Source organism: Delphinapterus leucas, chromosome 4 (assembly GCF_059928025.1).
Source record: "Delphinapterus leucas isolate spDelLeu-1000000601 "Yukka" chromosome 4, BTC_Dleu_Yukka2, whole genome shotgun sequence".
NCBI lineage: Eukaryota > Metazoa > Chordata > Mammalia > Artiodactyla > Monodontidae > Delphinapterus > Delphinapterus leucas.
In genome coordinates this window covers 8,193,386-8,217,436 of record NC_143132.1, presented here as the reverse complement: position 1 = coordinate 8,217,436, position 24,051 = coordinate 8,193,386, and the positions used below count along the sequence as shown (strand labels likewise).

At 41.1% G+C, this 24,051-nt stretch overlaps 1 protein-coding gene across 3 annotated transcripts in view; it reads right to left on the bottom strand.

Moving 5' to 3' along the window:
• Positions 1 to 694: 694 nt before the first annotated feature.
• The window catches only part of VPS26C (VPS26 endosomal protein sorting factor C), a 71,830-nt gene continuing 48,473 nt past the window's right edge, over positions 695 to 24,051 (bottom strand). Inside the window, exon 6 of one of the 3 annotated variants that reach the window (XM_089910262.1) lies at positions 695 to 23,436. In XM_089910262.1, coding sequence (XP_089766388.1) covers positions 23,354 to 23,436 — 83 coding nt within the window. In that variant the 3' untranslated portion in view covers positions 695 to 23,353. The remainder of the gene's footprint in view (positions 23,437 to 24,051) is intronic. The other 2 variants (XM_022552800.3, XM_022552799.3) reach the window with 2 other exon arrangements.

The window sequence follows — 24,051 nt, the reverse complement described above, 5'->3', positions numbered from 1 at the left end:
TGTTAGCTGTTGTTACTAGCTACATGTCAGACATGAGAGACTCTGCCTCTCCTACCTTTAGAGACTCAAGCAAAACAAAGAAGGAAACAGCAGCCTTCCTTACTCCTCTCTTCTTGCCTGAGAGGCTTTGTCTGTACACAGATATTACTGCCCAGGGTGGGTGGGACCCATGGTCATGGACTTAGATGTGCTGGCCAACACCTAGGTGAGGACCATCCTTGAGTCCTGAGGCTGCTCTGAGTTACACAATCTCTTCTTCCCAGGCCTCACGCCTTTTTCTAGCTGTTTTTTAAGCACTCTCTAAGCCTTTACTCCATTTTGTTGGCTTGTTTGTTTCAGGTTTATATAAATCCCAGGATGAACTGTATACGTTGACAAAGGTTTAACGTCATATGTAATATGAAAATTATCATAGCATACTTTACCTTTAAAAAATATTTTTGTAGATATTTTTTATTTTTCCTTTAATCTGAACCATAAATATATTTGTATATGTGTGTGTGCATACATCCAGATATATGCCAACTTACAGTCCCATCAGCAATGCATTAGAACCCATAAGTTTTTTTTTTTTTTTGCCACACCACATGGCTTGCAGGATCTCAGTTCCCCAACCAGGGATTGAACCCAGGCCACGGCAGTGAAATCTCCGAATCCTAATCACTAGGCCACCAGGGAACTTCCAAAATTAAAAAAACATTTTTTTTAAATTTTTTTTTTGAAATATAGTGGATTTATAATATTGTGTTAGTTTCAAGCCTACAGCATAGTGAGTGATTCAGTATTTTTTGTTTTTTTGGTTACACCACGCAGCTTGTGGGATCTTAGTTCCCCAACCAGGGATCAAGCCCAGGTCCCTGTAGAGAAAGTACTAAGTCCTAACTGCTGGACTGCCAGGGAATTCCCATGAGTCAGTATTTTTGCAGATTATTTTCCATTATAGGTTATTACAATATAATGGGTATAATTCCCTGTGCCCTATGGTATATCCTTGTAGCTTATCTATTTTACATATAGCAGTGTGTATCTGTTAATCCCATACCCCTAATTTGTCCCTCCCCCTTCTCTCTCCCATTTGGTAAACACAAGGTTATTTTCTGTATCTGTGAGTCAGTTTCTGTTTTGTACGTACTTTCATTTGTATTATTTTTTAGATTCCACATATAAGTGATATCATATAGTATTTGTCTTTCTCTGTCTGACTTATTTGGCTAAGCATAATATTCTCTAGGCCCATCTATGTTGTTGCGAATGGCAGTATTTCATTCTTTTTTATGGCTGAGTAATATTCCACTGTGTGTGTATGAGTGTGTGTGTATTGCACATCTTCTTAATCCAATCATCTATTGATGGGCGTTTGGCTATTGTAAATAGTGCTCCTATGAACACTGGGGTGCATGTATCTTTTTGAATTAATGGTTTCATTTTTTCCAGGTATATATCCAGGAGTGGGATTGCTGGGTCATATGGTCAAATAGAGCTGGGTCACTGCTCTATTTTTAGTTTTTTAAGGAACCTCCGTAGTGGCTGTACCCATTTACATTCCCAGCAACAGTGCACAAGGAGCCCCTTTGCTCCACACCCTCTCCAGCATTTGTTATTTGTAGACCTTATGATGATGGCCATTCTGATAGGTGTGAGGTGATAGATACCTCATTGTGCTTTTCATTTGCATTTCTCTAATAACTTGCAATGTTAAGCACCATTTATGTGCCTGTTAACCACCTGTATGTCTTCTTTGGGAAAATGTCAATCCAGGTCTTCTGCCCATTCTTTTTTTTTTTTTGCGGTACGCAGGCCTCTCACTGTTGTGGCCTCTCCTGTTGCGGAGCACAGGCTCCGGACGCACAGGCTCAGCGGCCGTGGCTCACGGGCCCAGCCGCTTCGCAGCATGTGGGATCTTCCCGGACCGGGGCACGAACCCGTGTCCCCTGCATCGGCAGGCGGACTCTCAACCACTGCGCCACCAGGGAAGCCCCCCATTCTTTAAATATTAATTTTTGGCTGCATTGGGTCTTCGTTGCTGCGTGCAGGCTTTCTCTAGTTGTGGCCGGGGGGGGGGGGCTACTCTTTGTTGTGGTGCATGGGCTTCTTATTGTGGTGGCTTCTCGTTATGGAGCACAGGCTCTAGGTGCGTGGGCTTCTGTAGTTGTGGCATGCAGGCTCAGTAGTTGTGGCTCATGGGCTCTAGAGCACAGGCTCAGTAGTTGTGACGCATGGGCTTAGTTGCTCCATGGCACGTGGGATCTTCCCGGACCTGGGCTCGAACCCGTGTCCCCTGCTTTGGCAGGCGGATTCTTAACCACTGTGCCACCAGGGAAGTCCTTGCCCTTTTTTTCTTTTTTTTTTTTAAACATGTACCTATTCTTTTTCAAATTCTTTTCCCATTTAGGTTATTACGGAGTACTGAGCCGTGCTCCCTATGCTATACAGTAGATCCTTGTTGGTGCTGCCCATTTTTTGATTGGATTGTTTAGTTTTGATATTGGATTGTATGAGCTGTTTGTATATTTTGGATATTAACTCCTCGTCAGCAGCACCATTTGCAAATATTTTCTCCCATTCCATAGGCTGTCTTTTTGTTTTCTTGATGGTTTCCTTTGCTTTGCAAAAGGTTTTAAGTTTAATTGGGTCCCATTTGTTTATTTTTGCTTTTATTTCGTTTGCCTTGGGAGACTGATCCAAGAAAATATTACTACAATTTATGTCAAAGAGTGTTTTACCTATGTTCTCTTCTAGGAATTTTATGGTTTCATGTCTTACATTTAGATCTTTAAACCATTTTGAATTTATTTTTGTATATGGTGTGAGGGAGTGTTCTAATCTTACTGTTTTACATGTAACTCTGCGTTTCCCCAGCACCCCTTGTTAAAGACACTGTCTTTTCTCCATCATATATTCTTGCCTCCTTTAACATAGATTAATTGACCATAGGTGAATGGGTGTATTTCTGTGCTCTCTATTCTGTTCCGTTGATCCATGTGTCTGTTTTTGTGTCAATACCGTGCTGTTTTCATTACTATACCTTTGTAGTATAGTCTGAAGTCTGGGAGGGTTATACCTCCAGCTTTGTTCTTTTTCCTCAGGATTGCTTTGGTAATTTGGGGTCTTTTGTGGTTCCATATAAATTTTAGGATAATTTGTTGTAGTTCTGTGAAAAATGTCCTGGGTATTTTGATAGGGATTGCATGAAATCTGTAGATTGCTTTGGGTAGTATGGCCATTTTAATAATATTAATTCTTCCAATCGAAGAGCCTGGGATATCTTTCCATTTCTTTGATTCATCTTCAGTTTTCTTCATCAGTATTTTATAGTTTTCAGAGTATAGGGACTTCACCTCCTTGGTTAAGTTTATTCCTAGGGTTTTTTTTAAATGGGATTTTAAATGGGATTTTTGTTTTGTTTTTACTTTTTCTTTCTGATATTTCAATATTAGTGTATAGAAATGAAACAGATTTCTGTATATTAATCTTGTATCCTGCAAACTTGCTGAATTAATTTATTAGTACTAATAGTTTTGGGGTGGAGACTTTAGGGTTCTCTATGTAAAGTGTCATGTCATCTGCAAGTAGTGATAGTTTTACCTCTTCCCTTCCAATTTGGATACCTTTTATTTCTTTTTCTTGTCTGATTGCTGTGGCTAGGACTTCCAATACTATCTTAAATAAAAGTGGTGAGAGTGGGCATCCTTGTCTTATTCCTGAATTTATCAGGAAGTCTTACAGCTTTTCACCATTGTGTATTACATTGGCTCAATGGGTTTGTCATAAATCTTCTTTATTATGTTGAGACATGTTCCCTCTATACTCACTTTGATGTTTTTATAATGAATGGGTATTGAATTTAGTCATAATGCTTTTTCCACATCTATTGAGATGATCATGTGGCTTTGTCTTTTCTTAATGTGGTGTGTCACACTGATTGACTTGTATATGTTGAACCATCCTTGTGATCCTGGAATACATCCAACTTGATCATGGTGTATGATCCTTTTTATGTATTGTTGGATTCACCTTGCTAATATTTTGTTGATTTTTGCATCTATATTCATTAAACATATTGACCTGTAATTTTATTTTTTTGGTAGTGTCTTTGTCTGGTTTTGGTATCAAGGTAATGGTGGCTTGTAGAATGAATATGGGAGTATTCCCTCCTCTTCAATTTTTAAAAATAGTTTGAGAAGTATACCGTCTTCTTTATATGTTTGGTAGAATTCCCCCATGAAGCCATCCAGTCCTGGGTTTTTGTTTGCCGGGAGTTTTTAAATTACAGATTCTATTTCACTTCTAGTTATCGATCTGTTCAAATTGTTTCTTCTTGACTCAATCTTGCCAGGCTGTATGTTTCTAGAAATGTGCCCATTTCTTCTAGGTTGTCAAATTAGTTGGCATATAACTGTTCATAGTATTCTCTTAGGATATTTTTGTATCTCTGTGGTATCGGCTGTTATTTTCTCCCCTTTCATTTCTTTTTTTTTTAATTTATTTTTTTAATCGAAGTATAATTGATTTAAAATGTTATGCCAATGGGCTTCCCTGGTGGCACAGTGGTTGAGAGTCCGCCTGCCAATGCAGGGGACACGGGTTCATGCCCTGGTCCGGGAAGATCCCACATGCCGCGAAGCGGCTGGGCCCGTGAGCCATGGCCACTGAGCCTGCACGTCCGGAGCCTGTGCTCCGCATGGGAGAGGCCACAACAGTGAGAGGCCTGCGTACCGCCAAAAAAAAAAAAAAAAAAATGTTATGCCAATCTGCTGTACAGCAAAGTGACTCAGTTATACACATATTTTTTAAAAATATTCTTTTCCATTAAGGTTTATCACAGGATATTGAATATAGTTCCCTGTGCTATACAGTAGGACCTTGTTGTTTATCCATCCTATATATAATAGTTTACATCTGCTGATCCCAAACTCCCAGTCCTTCCTTCCCTGACCCCCTCCCCCTTGGCAACCACAAGTCTGTTCTCTATGTCTGAGTCTGTTTCTGTTTTGTAGATAGGTTCATTTGTGCCATGTAAGTGATACCATATGGTATTTGTCCTTCTCTTTCTGACTTGCTTCACTTAGTATGATAATCTCTAGTTGCATCCATGTTCCTGCAAATGGCATTATTTTGTTCTTTTTTTTTACAGCTGAGTAGTATTCCATTGTATATATGTACCACATCTTCTTTATCCATTTATCTGTCAATGGACATTTAGGGTGTTTCCATGTTTTGGCTATTGTGAATATTGTTGCTATGAACATAGGGGTGCATGTATCTTTTTGAATTATAGTTTTGTCTGGGTATATATCCAGGAGTGGGATTGCTAGATTATATGGTAGCTCTATTTTTAATTTTCTGAGGAACCTCCACACTGTTTTCCATAGTGGCTGCACCAACTTACATCCCCACCAGCAGGGTAGGAGGGTTCCCTTTTCTCCACACCCTCTCCAGCACTTGTTTGTAAACTTTTTAATAATGGCCATTCTGACTGGTGTGAGTTGGTATCTCATTGTAGTTTGATTTTCATTTCTCTAATAATTAGTGATTGTTGAGCATCTTTTCGTTTACCTACTGGCCATCTGTATGTCTTCTTTGGAGAAATGTCTGTTAAGGTCTTCTGTCCATTTTTCGATTAGGTTGTTTGGATTTTTGTTGTTGAGTTGTATAAGCTGTATATATTTTGGAGATTAAGCCTTTCTCTGCAGCATCATTTGCAGATATTTTCTCCCATTCTGTAGGTTGTCATTTCATTTTTTTTTATGGTTTCCTTTGCTGTGCAAAAGCTTGTAAATTTATGTTTTTATTTCTATTGCCTTGGGAGATTGACCTAAGAAAACATTGGCATGATTTATGTCAGAGAATGTTTTGCTTATGCTCTCTTCTAGGAGTTTTATGGTGTCATGTCTTATGTTTAAGTCTTTAAGCCATTTTGAGTTTATTTTTGTGCATGGTATGAGGGTGTGTTCTAATTTCATTGATTTACATGCAGCTGTCCAACTTTCCCAGCACCACTTGCTAAAGACACTTTTTCCCATTTTATATTCTTGCCTCCTTTGTCGAAGATGAATTGACCATAGGCGTGTGCATTAATTTCTGGGCTCTCTATTCTGTCCCATTGATCCATGTCTTTTTTTTTTTTTTAAACCAATACCACACTGTTTTGATTACTGTAGCTTTGCAGTATTGTGTGAAGTCTGGGAGAGTTATGCCTCCTGCTTTTTTTCCCTCAGGATTGCTTTGGCAATTCTGGGTCTTTGATGGTTCCATATAAATTTCTGGACTATTCTAGTTCTGTGAAAAATATCATGAGTATTTTCATAGGGATAGTATTTAATCTGTAGATTGCTTTGGGTAGTACTGCCATTTTAACAAGAAAGCAAGCAAGAGAAAAGATGTGGTTTTATTTATAATTTAGGTAAAAATAAAAAGCACATAGTTAATGAACACTATTTTAACTTTTTTAATTTAAAATTTGAAAAGGACAGCATATCTCATTTTATCAAGCAATTTGTTTAAACCTAGAAGTTAAAGAATACGTTGGAAGGTGTTTAAAGATTGTTCAGATTAAGTTTGGCAGGAAGACAGTACTTATCTTTTGTCTAATTAATTAATCTATAAATTAACTGACTGATGTGTAATAGTTATTAGCAAAGTGTAACACCACAGAGAATTTGATTATCACGGAGCAGAACCATGTTTTAAGTTTTACTTAGTGTTCCTTGCTCGTTTCAATCTGATTCATTGGCAATAGGTTCTTTGTTTATTTCCCTGAGTTATAAATACTTTGTATTCTTAGTTTCTATTGGGAGGAAAGAACATAAATGTGTAACATAGAGCTTGAATGGGAAAAGGATTATAGGTCATGTGACTGGCATTACAGTTATTCTTTTTAAAAAAAAAGATTCCCACATTTCTGATTTCATACATTTCTGAATCAAGGAAAGAACTTACATAATTTTATTCCCGCAGAAATCGTGCTTTTTACCCCTATCACTAGGTATTCCAGAACAGTGGCTGATAAATAGTATTGCTTAATAAATGTTTGCATACATGAAGAAATTAATGAGGCTGACCTTTTTTTCATGAGTTTATTGGCCACATGATTTTTTCTTTCTTTTTTTGTGTTTTGTGGGTTTTTTTGTTTGTTTTTTGCGGTACGCGGGCCTCTCACTGTTGTGGTCTCTCCCGTTGCGGAGCACAGGCTCCGGACGCGCAGGCTCAGTGGCCATGGCTCACAGGCCCAGCCACTCCGTGGCATGTGGGATCCTCCCGGACCGGGGCACGAACCCGTGTCCCCTGCATCGGCAGGCGGACTCTCAACCACTGCGCCACCAGGGAAGCCCGATTTTTTCTTTCTTTTAATAAATGTATTCATTTATTTATCTTTGGCTGCATTGGATCTTCGTTGCTGCATGCTGGCTTTCTCTAGTTACGGCGAGCAGCAGCTACTCTTTGTTGCGGTGCATGGGTTTCTCATTGCACTGGCTTTTCTTGTTGTGCAGCATGGGCTCTAGCTGTGTGGGCTTCAGTAGTTGTGGCACACGGGCTCAGTAGCTGTGGCTTGTGGGCTGTAGAGCGCAGGCTCAGTAGTTGTAGTGTACAGGCTTAGTTGTTTCGCGGCATGTGGGATTTTCCCGGACCAGGGATTGAACCCATGTCCTCTGCATTGGCAGGTGGATTCTTAACCACTGCATCACCAGGGAAGTCCCTGATTTTTTCTTTCTTTTCTGAATTGTCTATTCATATTTTGACCTATTTTTCTTCTGAAATGTTCTTATTTTTCTTACCTGTGTGAGTGCTCTTATATGTACACTTCATGTCATTATGTGATATTTTTCCTAACTGGTCTTTTTTCTCTTTTAACTTATAGAAAAATGTAATGTATTGAAGGTTTTTACTTTTTCCATCAATATTTTTCTTCATGAGTTTTGTCAGTGTCATGTTGTAAAAGTTTCACCGTCCAACAGTTACATATTATCTATATCTATCTTCTTGTGGTATTATGATATCATTATTTACTTTCATATCTTTATACCTTTGGTATTTACTTCCTTTTGAGGTGCTTATTGGTAATATAATTTTTTAAAATTAATTAATTTATCTTTGGCTGTGTTGGGTCTTCGTTGCTGCACACAGGATTTCTCTAGCTGTGGCGAGCGGGGGCTACTCTTCGTTGCGGTGCGTGGGCTTCTCATTGCGGTGGCTTCTCTTGTTGCAGAGCACGGGCTCTAGGCACATGGGCTTCAGTAGTTGTGGTGCATGGGCTTAGTTGCTCCGTAGCATGCGGGATCTTCCTGGACCAGGGCTTGAACCCGTGTCCCCTGCATTGGCAGGTGGATTCTTCCTTGCTGGGCATAGCAGGGAACTTCCTCAACCTGATAAGAGCATTTATGAAAAACCCACGTCTAACAAACATCATACTTAACAGTAAAGGACTGAAAGGTTTCCTCCACAATCAGGAAAAGAAAAGGATGTCTGACCTTGGCACTCCTACTCAAAACCAGAGGATCTAACCTGGGCACTTGGGTAAGAAAAGAAATGAGACATCTGGATTGGAAAGGGAAACATAAAACTCTATTTGCAGATAACATGATCTTGTATATAGAAAATCCTGAGGAATCTACCAAAACAAAAAAAACCCCAAAACCACCAAAACCTTTTAGAGGTAATAAATGTCAGCAAGACTGCTAGATACAAAACAATACATAAAAACCAATTGTACTTCTATACACTAGCAATGAAGAACCTGAAATTAGGTTAAGAAAACAATTCCGTTTACAACAGCATCAAAAAGAATAAGATACTTATAAATTTAACAAAAGAAGTATTAGAATTGTACATTGAAAACAGTAAAACATTGTTGAAAGAAGTTAAACAGGGTGTAAATAAGTCAAAAGACTTCTCATGTTCATGAACTGGAAGACATAATATTGTAAAGACGATAATACTCCCAAAATTGATTCTTTGTAATCTCTGTCAAAATACAAGCTACATTTTTTGGCAGAAATTGACAAGCTGGTCCTAAAATTCATATGGAAATGCAAAGGACCTAGAGTAGCCAAAAGAATTTTGAAAATGAAGATAAAAGTTATAGGACTCACACTTGACAATTTCAAAACTTACTATAAAGCTACAGTAATCAAAACAGTGAGGTACTGACATATTAGACTTGAGAGTCCAGAAACCCACATATCTATGGTCAATTTTTTTTTTTTTTAAAGGAAAGAAGTGGCTGCGTTGGGTCTTTGCTGCTGCGCATGGGCTTTCTCTAGTTGCGGTGAGCGGGGGCTACTCTTCGTTGAGGCATGCAGGCTTCTCACTGCAGTGGCTTCTCGTTGCGGAGCATGGGCTGTAGGTGCGCAGGCTTCAGTAGTTGTGGCACGTGGGCTCAGTAGTTGTGGTGCACGGGCTTAGCTGCTTTGCAGCATGTGGGATCTTCCCGGACCAGGGATCGAACCCAAGTCCCCTGCACTGACAGGTGGATTCATAACCACTGTGCCACCAGAGAAGTCCCTATGGTCAATTTTCGACAAGGATGCCAAGACAATTCAGTGGGGGAAAAGATAGATTTTTTGACAAATGGTGCTGGGACAACTGGATATCTACATATAACAGAATGAAGTTAGATTCCCTACTTCACACCATATAAAAAATTAACTCAAGATTGATTATAGACATAAATCTAATAGCTAAAACTCTTTTAAAAAAAACCATAGGAGTAAATATTCATGACCTTTGGATTAGGCAGTGGTTCCTTAGATAGGACACCAAAAGCTCAAGCAACAGGGACTTCCCTGGCTGTCCAGTGGTTAAGACTCCGTGCTCCCAATGCAGGGGGCACGGGTTCGATCCCTGGTTTGGGAACTAAGATCACGCATGCTGCATGGTGTGGCCAAAAACAAACAAAGCTCACGTGACAGAAGAAAAAAAACAGATAAACTGGTCTACATCAAAACTTAAAACTTTTTCTACTGCAAATAACACCATCAAGATGGTGAAAAGACAACCCACACAGAATGGGGGAAAATACTTGCAAGTCATATATCTGAAAAGAGACTTATATGCCAAATATACAAAGAACTCTCACAGCTCAAGAGTAAAAAGACAAATAATCAAATTAAATAATTGGCAAAAGATCAGCATAGCTATTTCTCCAAAGATGATATATCAATACAAATGGCCAATAAACGTAAAAAGATGCTCAATACCATCAGTTATTAGGAAAATTAGAATCAAAATCACAAGATACCACTTCACACCCACTAGGATGACTATAATAAAAAAGGTGGACAATTACAGGTGGTGACAAGGATGTGGAGAAGCTGGAACCTTGTGCATTCCTAGTGGGAATGTAAAATGGTGCAGATGCTTTAGAAAACATTTTGCAGTTCCCCTAAAGGTTAAACACAGAGCCATCATATGATCCTGCAATTCTATTCCTAGATGTATATCTAAGAGAAATAAAAACATATGTCCATACAAAACCTTGTACGTGAATGTTCATAGCAGAATTTTCTCTTAATAGCGAAGAAGTGAAAACAGTTCAAATGTCTGTTACCTGATGAATGAATAAACACAATGTGGTATGTCTATACAATGGAATATTATTTTGCAATAAACAGTAATAAGGTACTAGGGAGATCAGCCAAGATGGTACAGTAGAAAGACCCTGAGCTCACCTCCTCTCATGGGCACACAAAAATTACAACTATTTACAGAACAGTCATTGACGAAAAAGACCTGAACCTACCAGAAAAGATCTTCTGCAACTAAAGATATTAAGAAGGAACCACTACAAGATGGGTGGGAGGGGCAGAGTTGCAATACAGTCAGGTCCCATACCCTGGGGTGGGTGACCCACAAATGTGAGAATAATTACAATTGCAGAGGTCCTCCTAAGGGAGGGAGGGGTCTGAGCCCCACAGTGGGCTCCGCAGCACCTATGCTGGGAAAATGAGCCCCCAGAACGTTTGGCTTTGAAGGCCAGCGGGGCTTACCTTCGTGAGTCCCAAAGGGCTGGGGGAAATGGAGACTCCTCTCTTAAAGGGCACACACAAAAGCTCACACTCCAGGATCCAGGGCAGAAGCAGTAATTTGAAAGGAGCCTGGGTCAGACCCACCTGCTGATCTCAGAGAGTCTCCCAGAGAGGCGGGAGGCGACTGGAGCTCCCCCTGTGGACACCGACACAGGCAGCTGCCATTTGGGGGAGCTCTTTCTGCCACATGGATACTGCTGCTGGCAAGCATCATTTTGGAATCCTCCCTCTAGTTTCAGGACCCAGCCCTGCCCCACCCAACAGCCTGAAGGCACCAGTACTGGGAGCCTCAGGCCAAGCAACTAACTGGGTGGGGACACAGCCCCACCCACCAGCAGACAGGCTGCCCTAAGTCCCCCTGACCCCACAGCCACCCCTGGACATACAGCCCTGCTTACCAGGGGGTGCAGAACCTGGCCCCATAAACCAGTGTGCAGGCACTAGACTTGGGACCCCCCAGGACACAGCTCCACCTACCAAGGCACCAGCCCCAGAATCTCTGGCCTCTCCGCCAGCGATCCTGCTCTAACCTTGGGATGAGCCTTACCCACCAGCAGGCAGACAACAGCCCAGGACAAGCACAGACTGCAGACCCAGCCCGCCCACCAGCAGGCTGGCACCAGCCCTGGGGCTGGCTGGGCCCCAGACCCACCACTGGCAGGCTAACACGAGCTTCAGGACACTCCAGATCCTGCGGCCAGCTGTGTCAGGGACTGGCCCCACGTACCAGCAGTCCGACATCAGCTCTGGAACCCCTGGGCCCTGCAGCCAGACTCTAGGACCAGCTGTGCCTGCCAGTGGGCAAGCACCAGCCCTGGGGTCTCCTGGACCCCAACGTTGCCCACCGGTGAGCCAGTACTAGCCCCAAGCCCCCCGGGGTTCCACAGCCAGCTGATTTATTACACTGCCCTGCCAGCCAGTGGCCAGCAGCCTCTGCACAAGACAGGGCCTGCAGCCAACCAGACCGAGGGCCAAGCAAGCCTACCAGATGACCCACAGTCATCAATCTGCCACAACAGGCCCCACACAGCCCACAGAGGGGGCACCCCTAGAGCATACAGCTCAGGTGACCAGAGGGGAGTGCCCTGCTGGGACGCACAGGACGTCACCTACAAAAGGCCACTTCTACAAGGCTAGGAAACATAACCAACTCACCAGATACATAAAAATAAAGACAGCAAGTTAGGCAAAATTAGGAGACAGAGGAACATATTCCAAGTAAAGAAGCAAGATAAAATCCCAGAAGAACTAAGTGAAGCGGAGACAGGTAATCTACCCAAGAAAGAGGTCAGGGTAATGGTCAGAAAGATGATTAAAGAACTTTGGAGAAGAACGGATACACAAGGTGAGAAGTTAGAAGTTTTTAAGAGTTGGAAAATATAAAAAACAAACAGAGATGAATACAATAACGGAAATCAATAATATAGTAGAAGGCATCAACAGTAGACTAAATTATAGAGGAACAGATCAGTGAACTGGAACACAAAGCGCAAATCAGTGCTGCTGAACAGAAAAACAATAAAAGAATGAAAAGAAATGAGGACAGTTTAAGAGACCGTTGGGACAACATCAACATACTACTACTTGCATTATAGGGTTCCCAGAAGAAGAGACAGAGAAAGGGACTGAGTACATATTTAAAGACATAATAGCTGAAAACTTCCCTAATCTGGAAAAGGAAACAGTCATCCAATCAAGGAAGTGCAGAGCAGCCCCAAAAAGATTAATCCAAAGAGGAACACACTGTAACATACTGTAATTAAAATGGCAAAAATTAAGATAAAGAGAGAATATTAAAAGCAGCAAGGGAAAAGCAACAAGTTACATAGAAGGGAACTCCCATAAGGCTATCAATCAGCAGACTTTTCAAAGGAAACTCTGCAGACCAGAGTGGAGAGGCATGATATATTTAAAATGATAAAAGGGAAAAACCTACAACCAAGAATACTCTACCCAGCAAGGCTTTCATTCAGATTTGATGGAGATATCAAAAGTTTTACAGACAAGCAAAAGCTAAAAGAGTTCACCGCCACCAAACCAGCTTTACAAAAATGTTAGAGCGACTTCTCTAAGCAAAAAAGAAAAGGTCACAACTAGAAATGTTGTAATGTAATGTAATGTGAACATTACAACAGGAAAAATCTCATTGGTAAAGGCAAATATGCAGTAAAGGTAGTAGGGAAGGTTAAAAGACAAATGTAATAAAATCATCTATATCCACAATAGGCAGTTAAGGGATACACAAAATAATTATATGTAAAATATGATGTCAAAAACAGTAATTGTGAGGGGAGGAGAGTACAAATGCAGGGTTGTTAAAATGCATTGCAATTCAGAGATCAGCAACTTAAAACAATCACATACATATATAGATTGCTATATATAAACATCATGGTAACCACAAACCAAAAATAATAGATATGCACACAAAAAAGAGAAAAGAATCCAAACATAACACTAGAGATAGTCATCAAATCACAAGAGAAGAAAACAAAAGAAGAAAGGAGAAAGGCCTACAAAACAACTCCAAGACAATTTTAAAAAACTGCAATAAGAACGTACATATCAATAATTAAATGTAAATGGACTAAATTCTCCAATCAAAAGACATATAGTGGCTGAATGGATACAAAAATAAGACCCATATATGTGCTGCCTACAAGAGACTCATTTCAGATCTAAAGACACACACAGACTGAAAGTAAGGGGATGGAAAAAGGTATTCCATGCAAATGGAAATCAAAAGAAAGCTGGGGTAGCAATACTTTTTAAAAAAAAATACATTTATTTATTTATTTTATTTTTGGCTTCTCGTTGTGGAGCATGGGCTCTAGGCACACGGGCTCAGTAGTTGTGGCACATGGACTTAGTTGCTCCATGGCATGTGGGATCTTCCTGGACCAGGGATCAAACCCACGTCCCCTGCATTGGCAGGCGGATTCTTAACCACTGTGCCACCAGGGAAGTCCCAATAATTATATCAGTCAAAACAGACGAATAGAGACAAAGAAGGACATTACATAATGATCAAGGGATCAATCCAAGAAGAAGATATAACAATTGTTTCTTAACAATTGTTAATAAATACACACAAACACACACACACACCCAACATAGGCCACAGCAGTGGTCAGAAAAGAAAAAGAAATAAAAGGAATCCAAACTGGAAAGGAAGAAGTAAAACTGTCACTGTTTGCTGGTAACATGATATTATACCTAGAAAATCCTAAAGATGCCTCCAAAAAACTACTAGAGCTCACAATGAATTCAGTAAAGTTGCAGGATATAAAATTAACATAAAGAAATCTGTTGCATTTCTATACACTAACAACAAACTATCTGAAAAAGAAATTAAAGTAACAATCCCATTTGCAATCACATTAAAAAGAATAAAATACTAGGAATGAGCCTTCCTAAGGAAGTAAAAGACCTGTACTCAGAAAACTATAAGACATTGATGAAAGAAACTGAAGGTGACACAGATAAAAAGATACACCATGCTCATGGATTCAAAGAATTAATATTGTTAAAATAATCATACTACCCAAGGCAATCTACAGATTCAATGTAATCTCTATCAAAATACCAATGGCATGTTTCACAGAACTAGAACAAATAAATTTAAAAATTTTATGGAAACACAAAAGATCCTGAATAGCCAAAACAATCTTGAGAAAGAAGAACAGAAGAATCATGCTTCCTGACTTAAGACTATACTACAAAGCTACAGTATTCAAAAACAGTATGGTACTGACACAAAAACAGACACATAGCTCAATGGAACGGAATAGAAAGCCCAGAAATAAACCTACCCACTTATGGTCAATTAATCTACAACAAAGGAGGCAAGAATATACAATGGAGAAAAGACAATCTCTTCAATAAGTGGCGCTGGGAAAACTGGACAGCTACATGTGAAAAAATAAAATGAGGACACTTTCTAATACTACATACAAAAATAAACTCAAAATGGATTAAAGACCTAAATGTAAGATCTGAAACCATAAAACTCCTAGAAAACATAGGCAAACACTCTCTGACATAAGTCATAGCAATATTTTTTTGGATCTGTCCCCAAAGGCAAAGAAAAAACAGCAAAAATAAACAAATGGGGTCTAATTAAACTTAAAAGCTTTTGCACAGCCAAGGAAACCAATAAAATGAAAATACAATGTACTGAATGGGAGAATATATTTGCAAATGACATGACTAATAAGGGGATAATATCCAACGTACATAAATGGCTCATACAACTCAACATGAAAAAAACAAAAAACCTGATTTAAAAAATGGACATAAGACCTGAATAGACATTTTTTCCAAATAAGACATACAGACAGCCAACAGGAACACGAAAAGATGCTCAGTGTCATTAATCATCAGAGAAAATGCAAATCAAAACTACAATGAGATATTACCTCACACCTGTCAGAATGGTTGTTATCAAAAAGACAATAAATAACAAGTATCGGTGAGGGTGTGGAGACAACAACAATGAGGTATCACCTCACATCTATCAGAATGGCTATCATCAAAAGGTCTACAAATAACAAAAGTTGTAGAGGATGTGGAGAAAACGGAACCCTCGTACACTGTTGGTGGGAATGTAAATTGGTGCAGCCACTATGGAAAACAGAATGGAGGTTCCTCAAAAACTTAAAAATAGAACTGCCATACAATCCAGCAATTTCCCTCCTGGGTGTTTATCTGAAGTAAACAAAAACACGAATTCAAAAAGATATATACGCCCCTATATTCACTGCAGCATTTACAAAAGCCAAGATACGGAAGCAAATAAGTACCCATCTATACATGAATGGATAAAGAAGATGTGTTGTGTGTATATACATACACACACACACACACACACATATATATAAACAATGGAGTATTATTCAGCCATAAAAAAGAATGAATTGTTACCATCTGCAACAACATGGATGGACTTAGAGGGTATTATGCTTAGTGAAATAAGTTCAGAAACACAAATACTGTATGTTAATCACTTATATGTACAATCTAAAAACTAAAACTAGTGAATATAACAAAAAATAAAAAAGACTCACAGATATAGAGAACAAACTAGTAGTTACCAGTGGGGAGAGGGAAATGGGGAGTGGCGAAAGAGGGGCAGGGGATTAAGAGGTACAAACTACTATGCATAAAATAAATAAGCTAGAATATAAAGCTTGATATATTATATGGCACAGGGAACATAGCCAATATTTTATAATACCTATAAATGGAGTATAACCTTTAAAAATTGTGAATCAGTGTGTTGTCTGTATACCTTAAACCTATATAATATTGTAAATCAACTATACCTCAATAAAATCAGCCAACTTATAAAATAAGAATAAAATGACTATTGAAAAACTAATATCTACTTTACAAGCTTCTGATAATGACAACATGAAATAAGCTATGTAAAGTTTATAGCATAAGACACCTGGCACATAATAAGTACTCAATAAAGTTATTTTACTTATTGTGGTAGAAGATTTTTCTAACTTCCATGTCTATTCAAATATAAATAAAAGCTGCCATGGCATATATTTATATCCATATTCTAGAATGGATTTAGGTCTGCACGCCCAGGAATGCAGGCAGTTTATTTCCATTTGATAGTCCAAACAAAAACATCTGGCTCTGGTATCTGAAAGAAACTGCATGAAGTTTTTTTTTAAGTTAAGAGTGTTCTATTTGTAGATCACAAACCCTTATCTCCAGCTTTTTACTCTATAAAGAAAATGCATGTGTGAACTAACCATTTGGAATCCTCTCGTAAAAGATGGTCGTTACCCACTAATTAAAAATACATCTAAACTATTAGGTATAAAATAAGCTACAAGGATATACTGTACAACACAGGGAATATAGCCAATATTTTATAATAATTATAAATGGAGTATAACCTTTAAAAATTGTGAATCACTATATTATACACCTGTAACTTGTACAATGTGGTACATCAACTATACTTCAATAAAATTTTTTTAAACTAATAACCTATTGAGTGACAACTTAAGACTCTACAGTTTTTTTAATTCAAGTACTTTATGTATTCCTATGTATATATTCAAATACTATATAAATAAAATGCAGTAACATACATATATACATATATTACTGCATTTACTTCTCATGATGTTCTTATGAATAAGTATCATTAGTCCCATTTTACAAATGAGAAAACTGTGGCTTATGGAATTCAGTTATCTTGCTTAGGGTTACACAAGAAATAAGTATCCCAGTGCCCTAGTTCTTAGTACAATGCCCCACATATAAAACTATTTAATAAATAATTGTGGAATTAATGACTGTTAGAATAAATTAATTTAAAAAATACATCTAAAAATGTAAAAAAAAACAAAACCAAAATACTTATGAGGGAGGGGGAGGGAAAGAAAGGCCAAGACAGAAGGAGCACGAGGCGGCTGACAGGAGAAGACTAAGAGGCGGCGCTGCACTTGACAACCAGCATGCCAAGATGTCAGAAGAGGCAGAAGTAGATGGGAGAGAGAGACTCAGAGAGACAGAGAGCCAAAGAGGGCAAGAGACTGGACTCTAAGAGACCCCTGGCCTGACAGCTCTATGCAGTTCAGAACCAGAATGACTATGGCTGAACCCAGGTTCATGGTGACATGGCAAAGCACTGATACTAACCTCTTATTCACAATGTCCCAACAGGTATCAATGTTAAGGTACCAGAAAGAACCAAAACCAAAGCCCTGCTCTAGACTTTGTGGAAAGACTTACTGTCCTGCTGTGGAAAAAAACTGTAAAACCCCACATTGTCACGTGGTAGTGCATTTGTACGTGCTGCACAGACAGGCAGAAAGTGTGCACCTGTCCTTTGCTTGGTTGTGGGAACTAAGTAATTCATTTCTAGGTTTGTTGAGGATTTGTCAGTAGCTGCCTCAAATGCAATGAGTGATGGCTGGCTCACCCTAAAAAGGAATTCCCCATTTCAGGAATGTCAGTTTAATGATTCCTTACTTTGTAGCCTTTTTGCTCCTTGAGGGTAGTTTTTTGGTGAAGCTCAGCGTCATTCACTGGGAAACAGTTTGATTGATTCTTACTTTGTGAATTGCCATTTTAATCCAGGGAAAAACTACAGTTATCTTCAAATGAGTTAGAACTAAGCTGGGATGGATATACTGAGATTAGACTGACTCACACTTCAAACATCTCATCATTTCCCTTCCCAACTGCTTCTTTTTGGTTTTCTTGGACAGCTTTGGAAAGTAACTATGGGACTGAATAAATCTTAAAATATGCTACCCCTCCCCCCCCAAAATAAAGCAGTTATGAGGTAGTGACAAACGTTACAATGCAAATGAACCTTAAATACATTATGCTAAGTGAGAGAAGCCAGTCACAAAAGACCACACAATATATGATTCCATTCACATGAAATACCCAGAATACACAAACCTATGGAGACAGAAAGTAAATTAGTGGTTGCTTGGGGCTGAAGAGGAAGGGACTGACTGCTAATGGCTTCAGGCTTTCTTTTTAGTGAAGAAAATAATCTAAACTTAGATTTTGGTGATGGTTCCACATCTCTGTGAGTATACTAAAACTATCAAATTGCGTACTTTACATGGGTAAATTTTATGGTCCATGAATTATATTTCAATAAAGATGTTAACAAAGACATCTTTTGGGTATGACATAATCTATATGACTCTGTGCTTTTCTATACGTTTGAAATTTCCAAAATAAAAGGTTAAAATAAAATAATATATACCTTATGGCATCCATCAAGATGATCCTCAATAGAGTTGGTACTTGACCTTTGACCTTTTCCCACCTTCATCCTTTCTCCCATTCTGATGCCTGGAATGCGGATGTGATGGCTGGAGCTAGCTGCTACTATCTTAGAACATGAAGACAAGGGTCACACCCTAGAAAAGGCATCACAGTGAGCTGGAAGTAGCCTGGATCTCTAAGAACATCTTGGCTCTGAGCTGCTATGCCAGCTCTGGACTACCCACCTGTGGACATTTATACGAGTCCTGTTTAAGCCACTCTTCACTTTGGGTCTCCCTTACTCACAGCTAAACCTAATCCTAACTGATAATGTCGTATTTTTATATTAGGGCTATGCTGGTTTCATAAAATAAATTAGAAGGCTTTTCATCCTTCTCTATATCCTGCAAAAGGTTAAATAACAGAGGAAATATCTAATCTTTAAAGCTTTGATAGAAACCTGCCGTAAAACCATCTGGGGCCTGGCACCTTTTCAGTGATACTTCTTTGGCAGTTTTTTCAATTTCTTCCATAGGCTATCATTTTATTCTGGTACCCCATCTTTTCTGGAGTCACTCTGCATTTTATCGACATTTGCAAATTTATTAGCAGGAAATGCACATACTGTAATATTATAATTCTTATCAGGTTCCTTTTAATATGAAATCGTTCCTAGTGTTACATATTTTTCTCCCTTCACTTCATTTTGTTCTATTAAAGATCAGCCAGTTGAATTAGGCTTTTCAAAGTATAAACTTGTGGACTTAATTTATAAATTTCCAGTGTTTTAAATTTCATATCAATAAGGTCCTGCTTTTATCATGTTTATTTCCTATTTATTTGCTTATCTAGAGTTTTAATTTGAATGCCTAACTCATTAGTCTTCATTCTCTCTGGTATAATAAAAACATTTAAAGCTATGAATTTTCCTCTGACTGCAGCACTGGCCATAGTGCAAAGCTCTTGCTAAACAGTATACTCATTTTCATTAAATCTAAAAGGGTCTATAGATGAAGTTTTAGTTTCCTCTTTGAAGAATGTTATAAAATTTACAAGTGGTTATACTGAATTTGATTTTCCTTTTAGTATCAATTTCTAATTTTATTGCATTATGATAGAGTATGTGGCTTGGGCAATTTCTACATGTTAACATTTTACTGAGTTTTTTTCTTTCATTGATTTTTGCAATTTTTCCATGGATTGAAAAGTATGTATTTTCTGTAAAATATAAAGGAACATGGTGGTGGACATTTTAGGAAGTAAATACTCAATTCTTTAACTTGTCTGCTCTTTTACTGTACTGGGTTTTGAATTTGAGTTTTCTTAATATATACTGATGTTGAAGCTATTTGAGTATTTAAGGTTTTTATTTTTCTGCTCTTTTCTACCACTTTCCCACAGCTAAGTCTGGCACACCCCTTTCTTGGTGTATCCAGCAGCAGTAGGTCTGGGTTGCTGGCCCAGCCTCCCCCAGGTGGCTGCTCATCTGAAGACAGAAAAAGCTCCTCCCACTTCTGTCACATAAGACCCAGAGGTTGTGGTCTTAAAACTCTAATCCTTGATCGAGATGGGAGGCAGTGTTCACATCCCCTGTCGTGGGGCCCTTGCTGAACAAACCCCATCTCTCAGAAATCCTTTTCTCTGGAGCTGCTTCTTCATGGACCTTCACAGAGCCTCCTGCCACTACTGGACTTTGTCAAGGGAATCAAACAGAGGCCTCTCCTGGAGAAAGGACAGCTGATCCAGATGACAAGCAACCAAACATTCTAGTGTTATCTCAACCCTTGGTCTTCAACAAGCAGATGCTCCCCCAAATCTGATGAGTCCTGAAGAAGCAGGCACAAATGATGTCTTTGTGTCTTTCCATCAGCCGCAATCCCCTCAACTTTAAATGGGGATAAGAGTTCCCTCCTCATAGTGTTGCTACACAATTAAGATAATACACGCATGGCACTCAGCACAGGGTCTGATCCAGAATAACAACGAATGCTCACAGAGCTCCTGCTCTCATTAGATGCACAGACATGGCCGGTATCTATCAACACTCCAGCAGCTGAAACCATCTGCGTGGAGGCCCCTGAGTGGGAGCGGCCCAGCCCTCGGGGAGGGCGGCCTCCCTTGAGAAAGCAGTTCCTGCAGGTTTCAAGGATGTGTGGGAACCAGCACCAGACAAGAGTAGCACCATACTCACCAGCCCGCAGCAGCTCTCCTCCCAGAACACAGGATGAAAGGGCTGCGTCACAGCTGTCATCACAGAATTTATCTTGGTATTGACATTTCTCCCAGGAAAACATAACCAAATCTTTTAGATCTCTAGAACAGTTAGTGACAGTGAAAACCAGCCTGTTTTCCTTCCACTCTGGTCAGGGAGGTTTTACTGGGTAGGGCTGGGTCACTGGGTCCTGGGGTGGCTGGATGAGGTCAGCAACAGCTCCGGGGAGTGCTGGTCTACACCCGCCCTGGTGTTTGACCAGCTGGGCTCGGGCAAGGTTCTGGACCCTTAAGAATCTTGATGCAGAGGGTGGGCATGAAGATAAAGGAGTATTTCTTCATACTACATGCATGTGGACCTCGGGCTGTACGAGAGGCATGGGTGGGATTGGACCCTACGTCACAAGCTCCAGGGCAGGACAGGGGAGGGCTGCTGCAGCCCAGACACCCGGCAATCCCGTGCTCTGAAGATGACCCATTCCTTTCCCTCTCCGGTGACCGCGACACAGGTGAGAAGCTAGCTGTTCGGCTCACACATTCCTTGTGCTCAGCATGGTCTAGGTGGGGAGTAGGCCTGTTCCCGTCCAGCCACGGGAAGGGGCCCACATTCTCCCTGTCACATTACCACACCCTGCTGCAAAGGAGTTGGAAGTCAGTCCCCAGTCAGGTGGGCATGGCTCCACAGAAATGCCACCCTATTTCTGAACTCGGAAGGGAATCAGAAAGGGGCTGTGGAGAGCACTGGTGATCTGCCATAGCCCAAAGTGCCGCCAGTATGTGGGGGGTAATCTTACCCCAAAGGTCTTAAAGGTTATTCAGACTCAGGCTCCGGAATTATGAGCCTCAAGAAGGCAGAAATGACACCAGGGACCCACCTCCCCACAGCTACCGGAGCAGGTAGGCTTGGGACATGAGCTCTGGATGAAGACAGGCACAATATTTTGGCTTCTTTTTTAAACGTTTTATTTCTGATTGACGTCTCCACCTTTCCTGCGGAACTCACGATGCAGCTGAGAACCAAAGCAAGGCCCCATTTCTGCTGGAGCTCCAAGAGCCAGAAGGTGCTCCTGCCTAACCGGGCATTTCCCAAAAAAATGTACTGTTTTAGGTCCATGGCCTCTTTCCTTCACCTCCCCTTCCTCCTGCTGTAATAGGAGAACCTGACAACGGACACCCCCAGCTCCAGCCAGGGCAGTAGTGGGACTGCTGCTGCCCAAGATACCCAAATGTCCGAGTTTTCCTTAATAACTTATGGTGGAGGTGCCTGTCCAAGAAGCGCAAGGAAATGGCCCTCACTCGGGCCCCTCGAGGTTGAATAAAATGATAAAGGCGGCCGGGCTGCTGGCAGCTCTTCAGGTGATGATTATTCCCTCAGGAGAGGAAGGCCAGGCAGTGTGCACAGTGCGCGGCTTACTTCTGAGGTTAACTGTGGACCCAGAGAAACAGCAGGATGTGAAGGAAGAAATGTGTTGTAACAGACCCACCGTACACTGCAAATCCCAACAGGAGGCGAGGGAGAAAATGGCTTCAGGCCAAACTACCTCCCCTGACCCCGCCAATGCAGGTCCCTCAGGTGGGATGGAGGTGGGCCAAGTTCATCAGGTCCAGGTCCCACCCAGCACAGAGGGGTCTTCACTGCTGGCCTGGGCCCGGGTCCCCTGCCACTCAGAACCCAGCCAACAACGACAGGCGTGGACACGTGTTTTTATCCCCGACAGAACCTAGCACTTAAACGGACTCTGGGAAGACGGCAGTAGGCAACTTCACACCAGGTCCTGAGACTCAGAAATACTCCAGCACCAGCCGTGGTCACCAGATCTCCTCACTCCTGGGAGGGCAAAGCATACTTTCCCCAGGTCCCCAAAAGTTCTGAAGTTATCATGACAAATGTTATAAAAGACAAGAGAGTGGGAAACACGCTGCACATCTGCAGCGGGCGCCACAGCACCCTCCTTGGCGGGCGTCCGCCAACGTCATGAGCAACCAGCACGCCTGTCGCCACCCTGCGGGGTCGGGGAGCTGTCGGGAGCCCTGGCCACAACCGTCGGCCAGACGGGAGGTTTCCTTTGTCCCTGACTTCACTTTCCAGCAAAGCTCAGACTCCGTTACAACTGTGCTCTGAACCTAAGAAGGAGCAGGTTGGTCAGGAGTCACAGGAAATTTACTCTCTGGGAAACGATCTTGCCAACACCATGAAGAAATCCTGATGAATTTCAAAGGGAAGCTCTGACTAGAGGGGCCTCAAGGGAATAAGGAAGAAGGGTCAGACTCATTTCTGATACAGAACCATCAAGAGAGTGAGTTCGGTGCTGCCGGCTTCGGCTCCCGTAGGTCGGCACGGCTGCATCTCCCCCTGTTCCCGCCTACATCCTGCAGAGCTTCAGCGGGAAGTTCTCTGTGATGAGGTGCTCAGGGTGAAGCAGCACAACGATGTTCACCTCGAACTCTGGGAAGAGAAAGGACAGGCTTTATGCCCACCAGCCCGGAGCAGCGGGAACCAAACACCAACCCCGCCACGGGCGCAGCGAGCTCTCGACAGAGGGAGCACCGGGCGCTGCGTGGGTTTGCACGTATGTCATCCCAAGCGTCCAGGAGAATCAGTGTAGATGCTACACTGGCGGGACTGCCTAAGTAAGCTGGTCTTCTCACCTTGGAACATGCTGTAAGGCCTCAGCTTCCCCAAACACTCTCCTTGTCCTTCGTCTTTACTACAGAGAATCTTCTAGAATCCTGTCAATTCACGTGTACTCTTTGGCTTTATTTTTACATTTCCTACAGTTCTTAATGGGAGAGTGGACTCCAAACCGGCCCACCGCTGTCTGGGGACACGTCTCCCAGCCCAGGCAATAAACAATGTTCAGAAACAGCAAGCAGTCTAACTGTAGCTCCTTTGGATACTGGTTGGTTTCCCTACAACACCTGTTCAAACATCCCTCTTTTACCTTTCAGCAAACGGGAGTCTTCTCCCCAGCTCTCCAGCCGCTAAGGGTAAGCTTACTGACAGAAAGAGGGGCGTGCATGACGAGGGAGTCTCGAAGAGAGTCCAGCCCGGGTCCCTCCC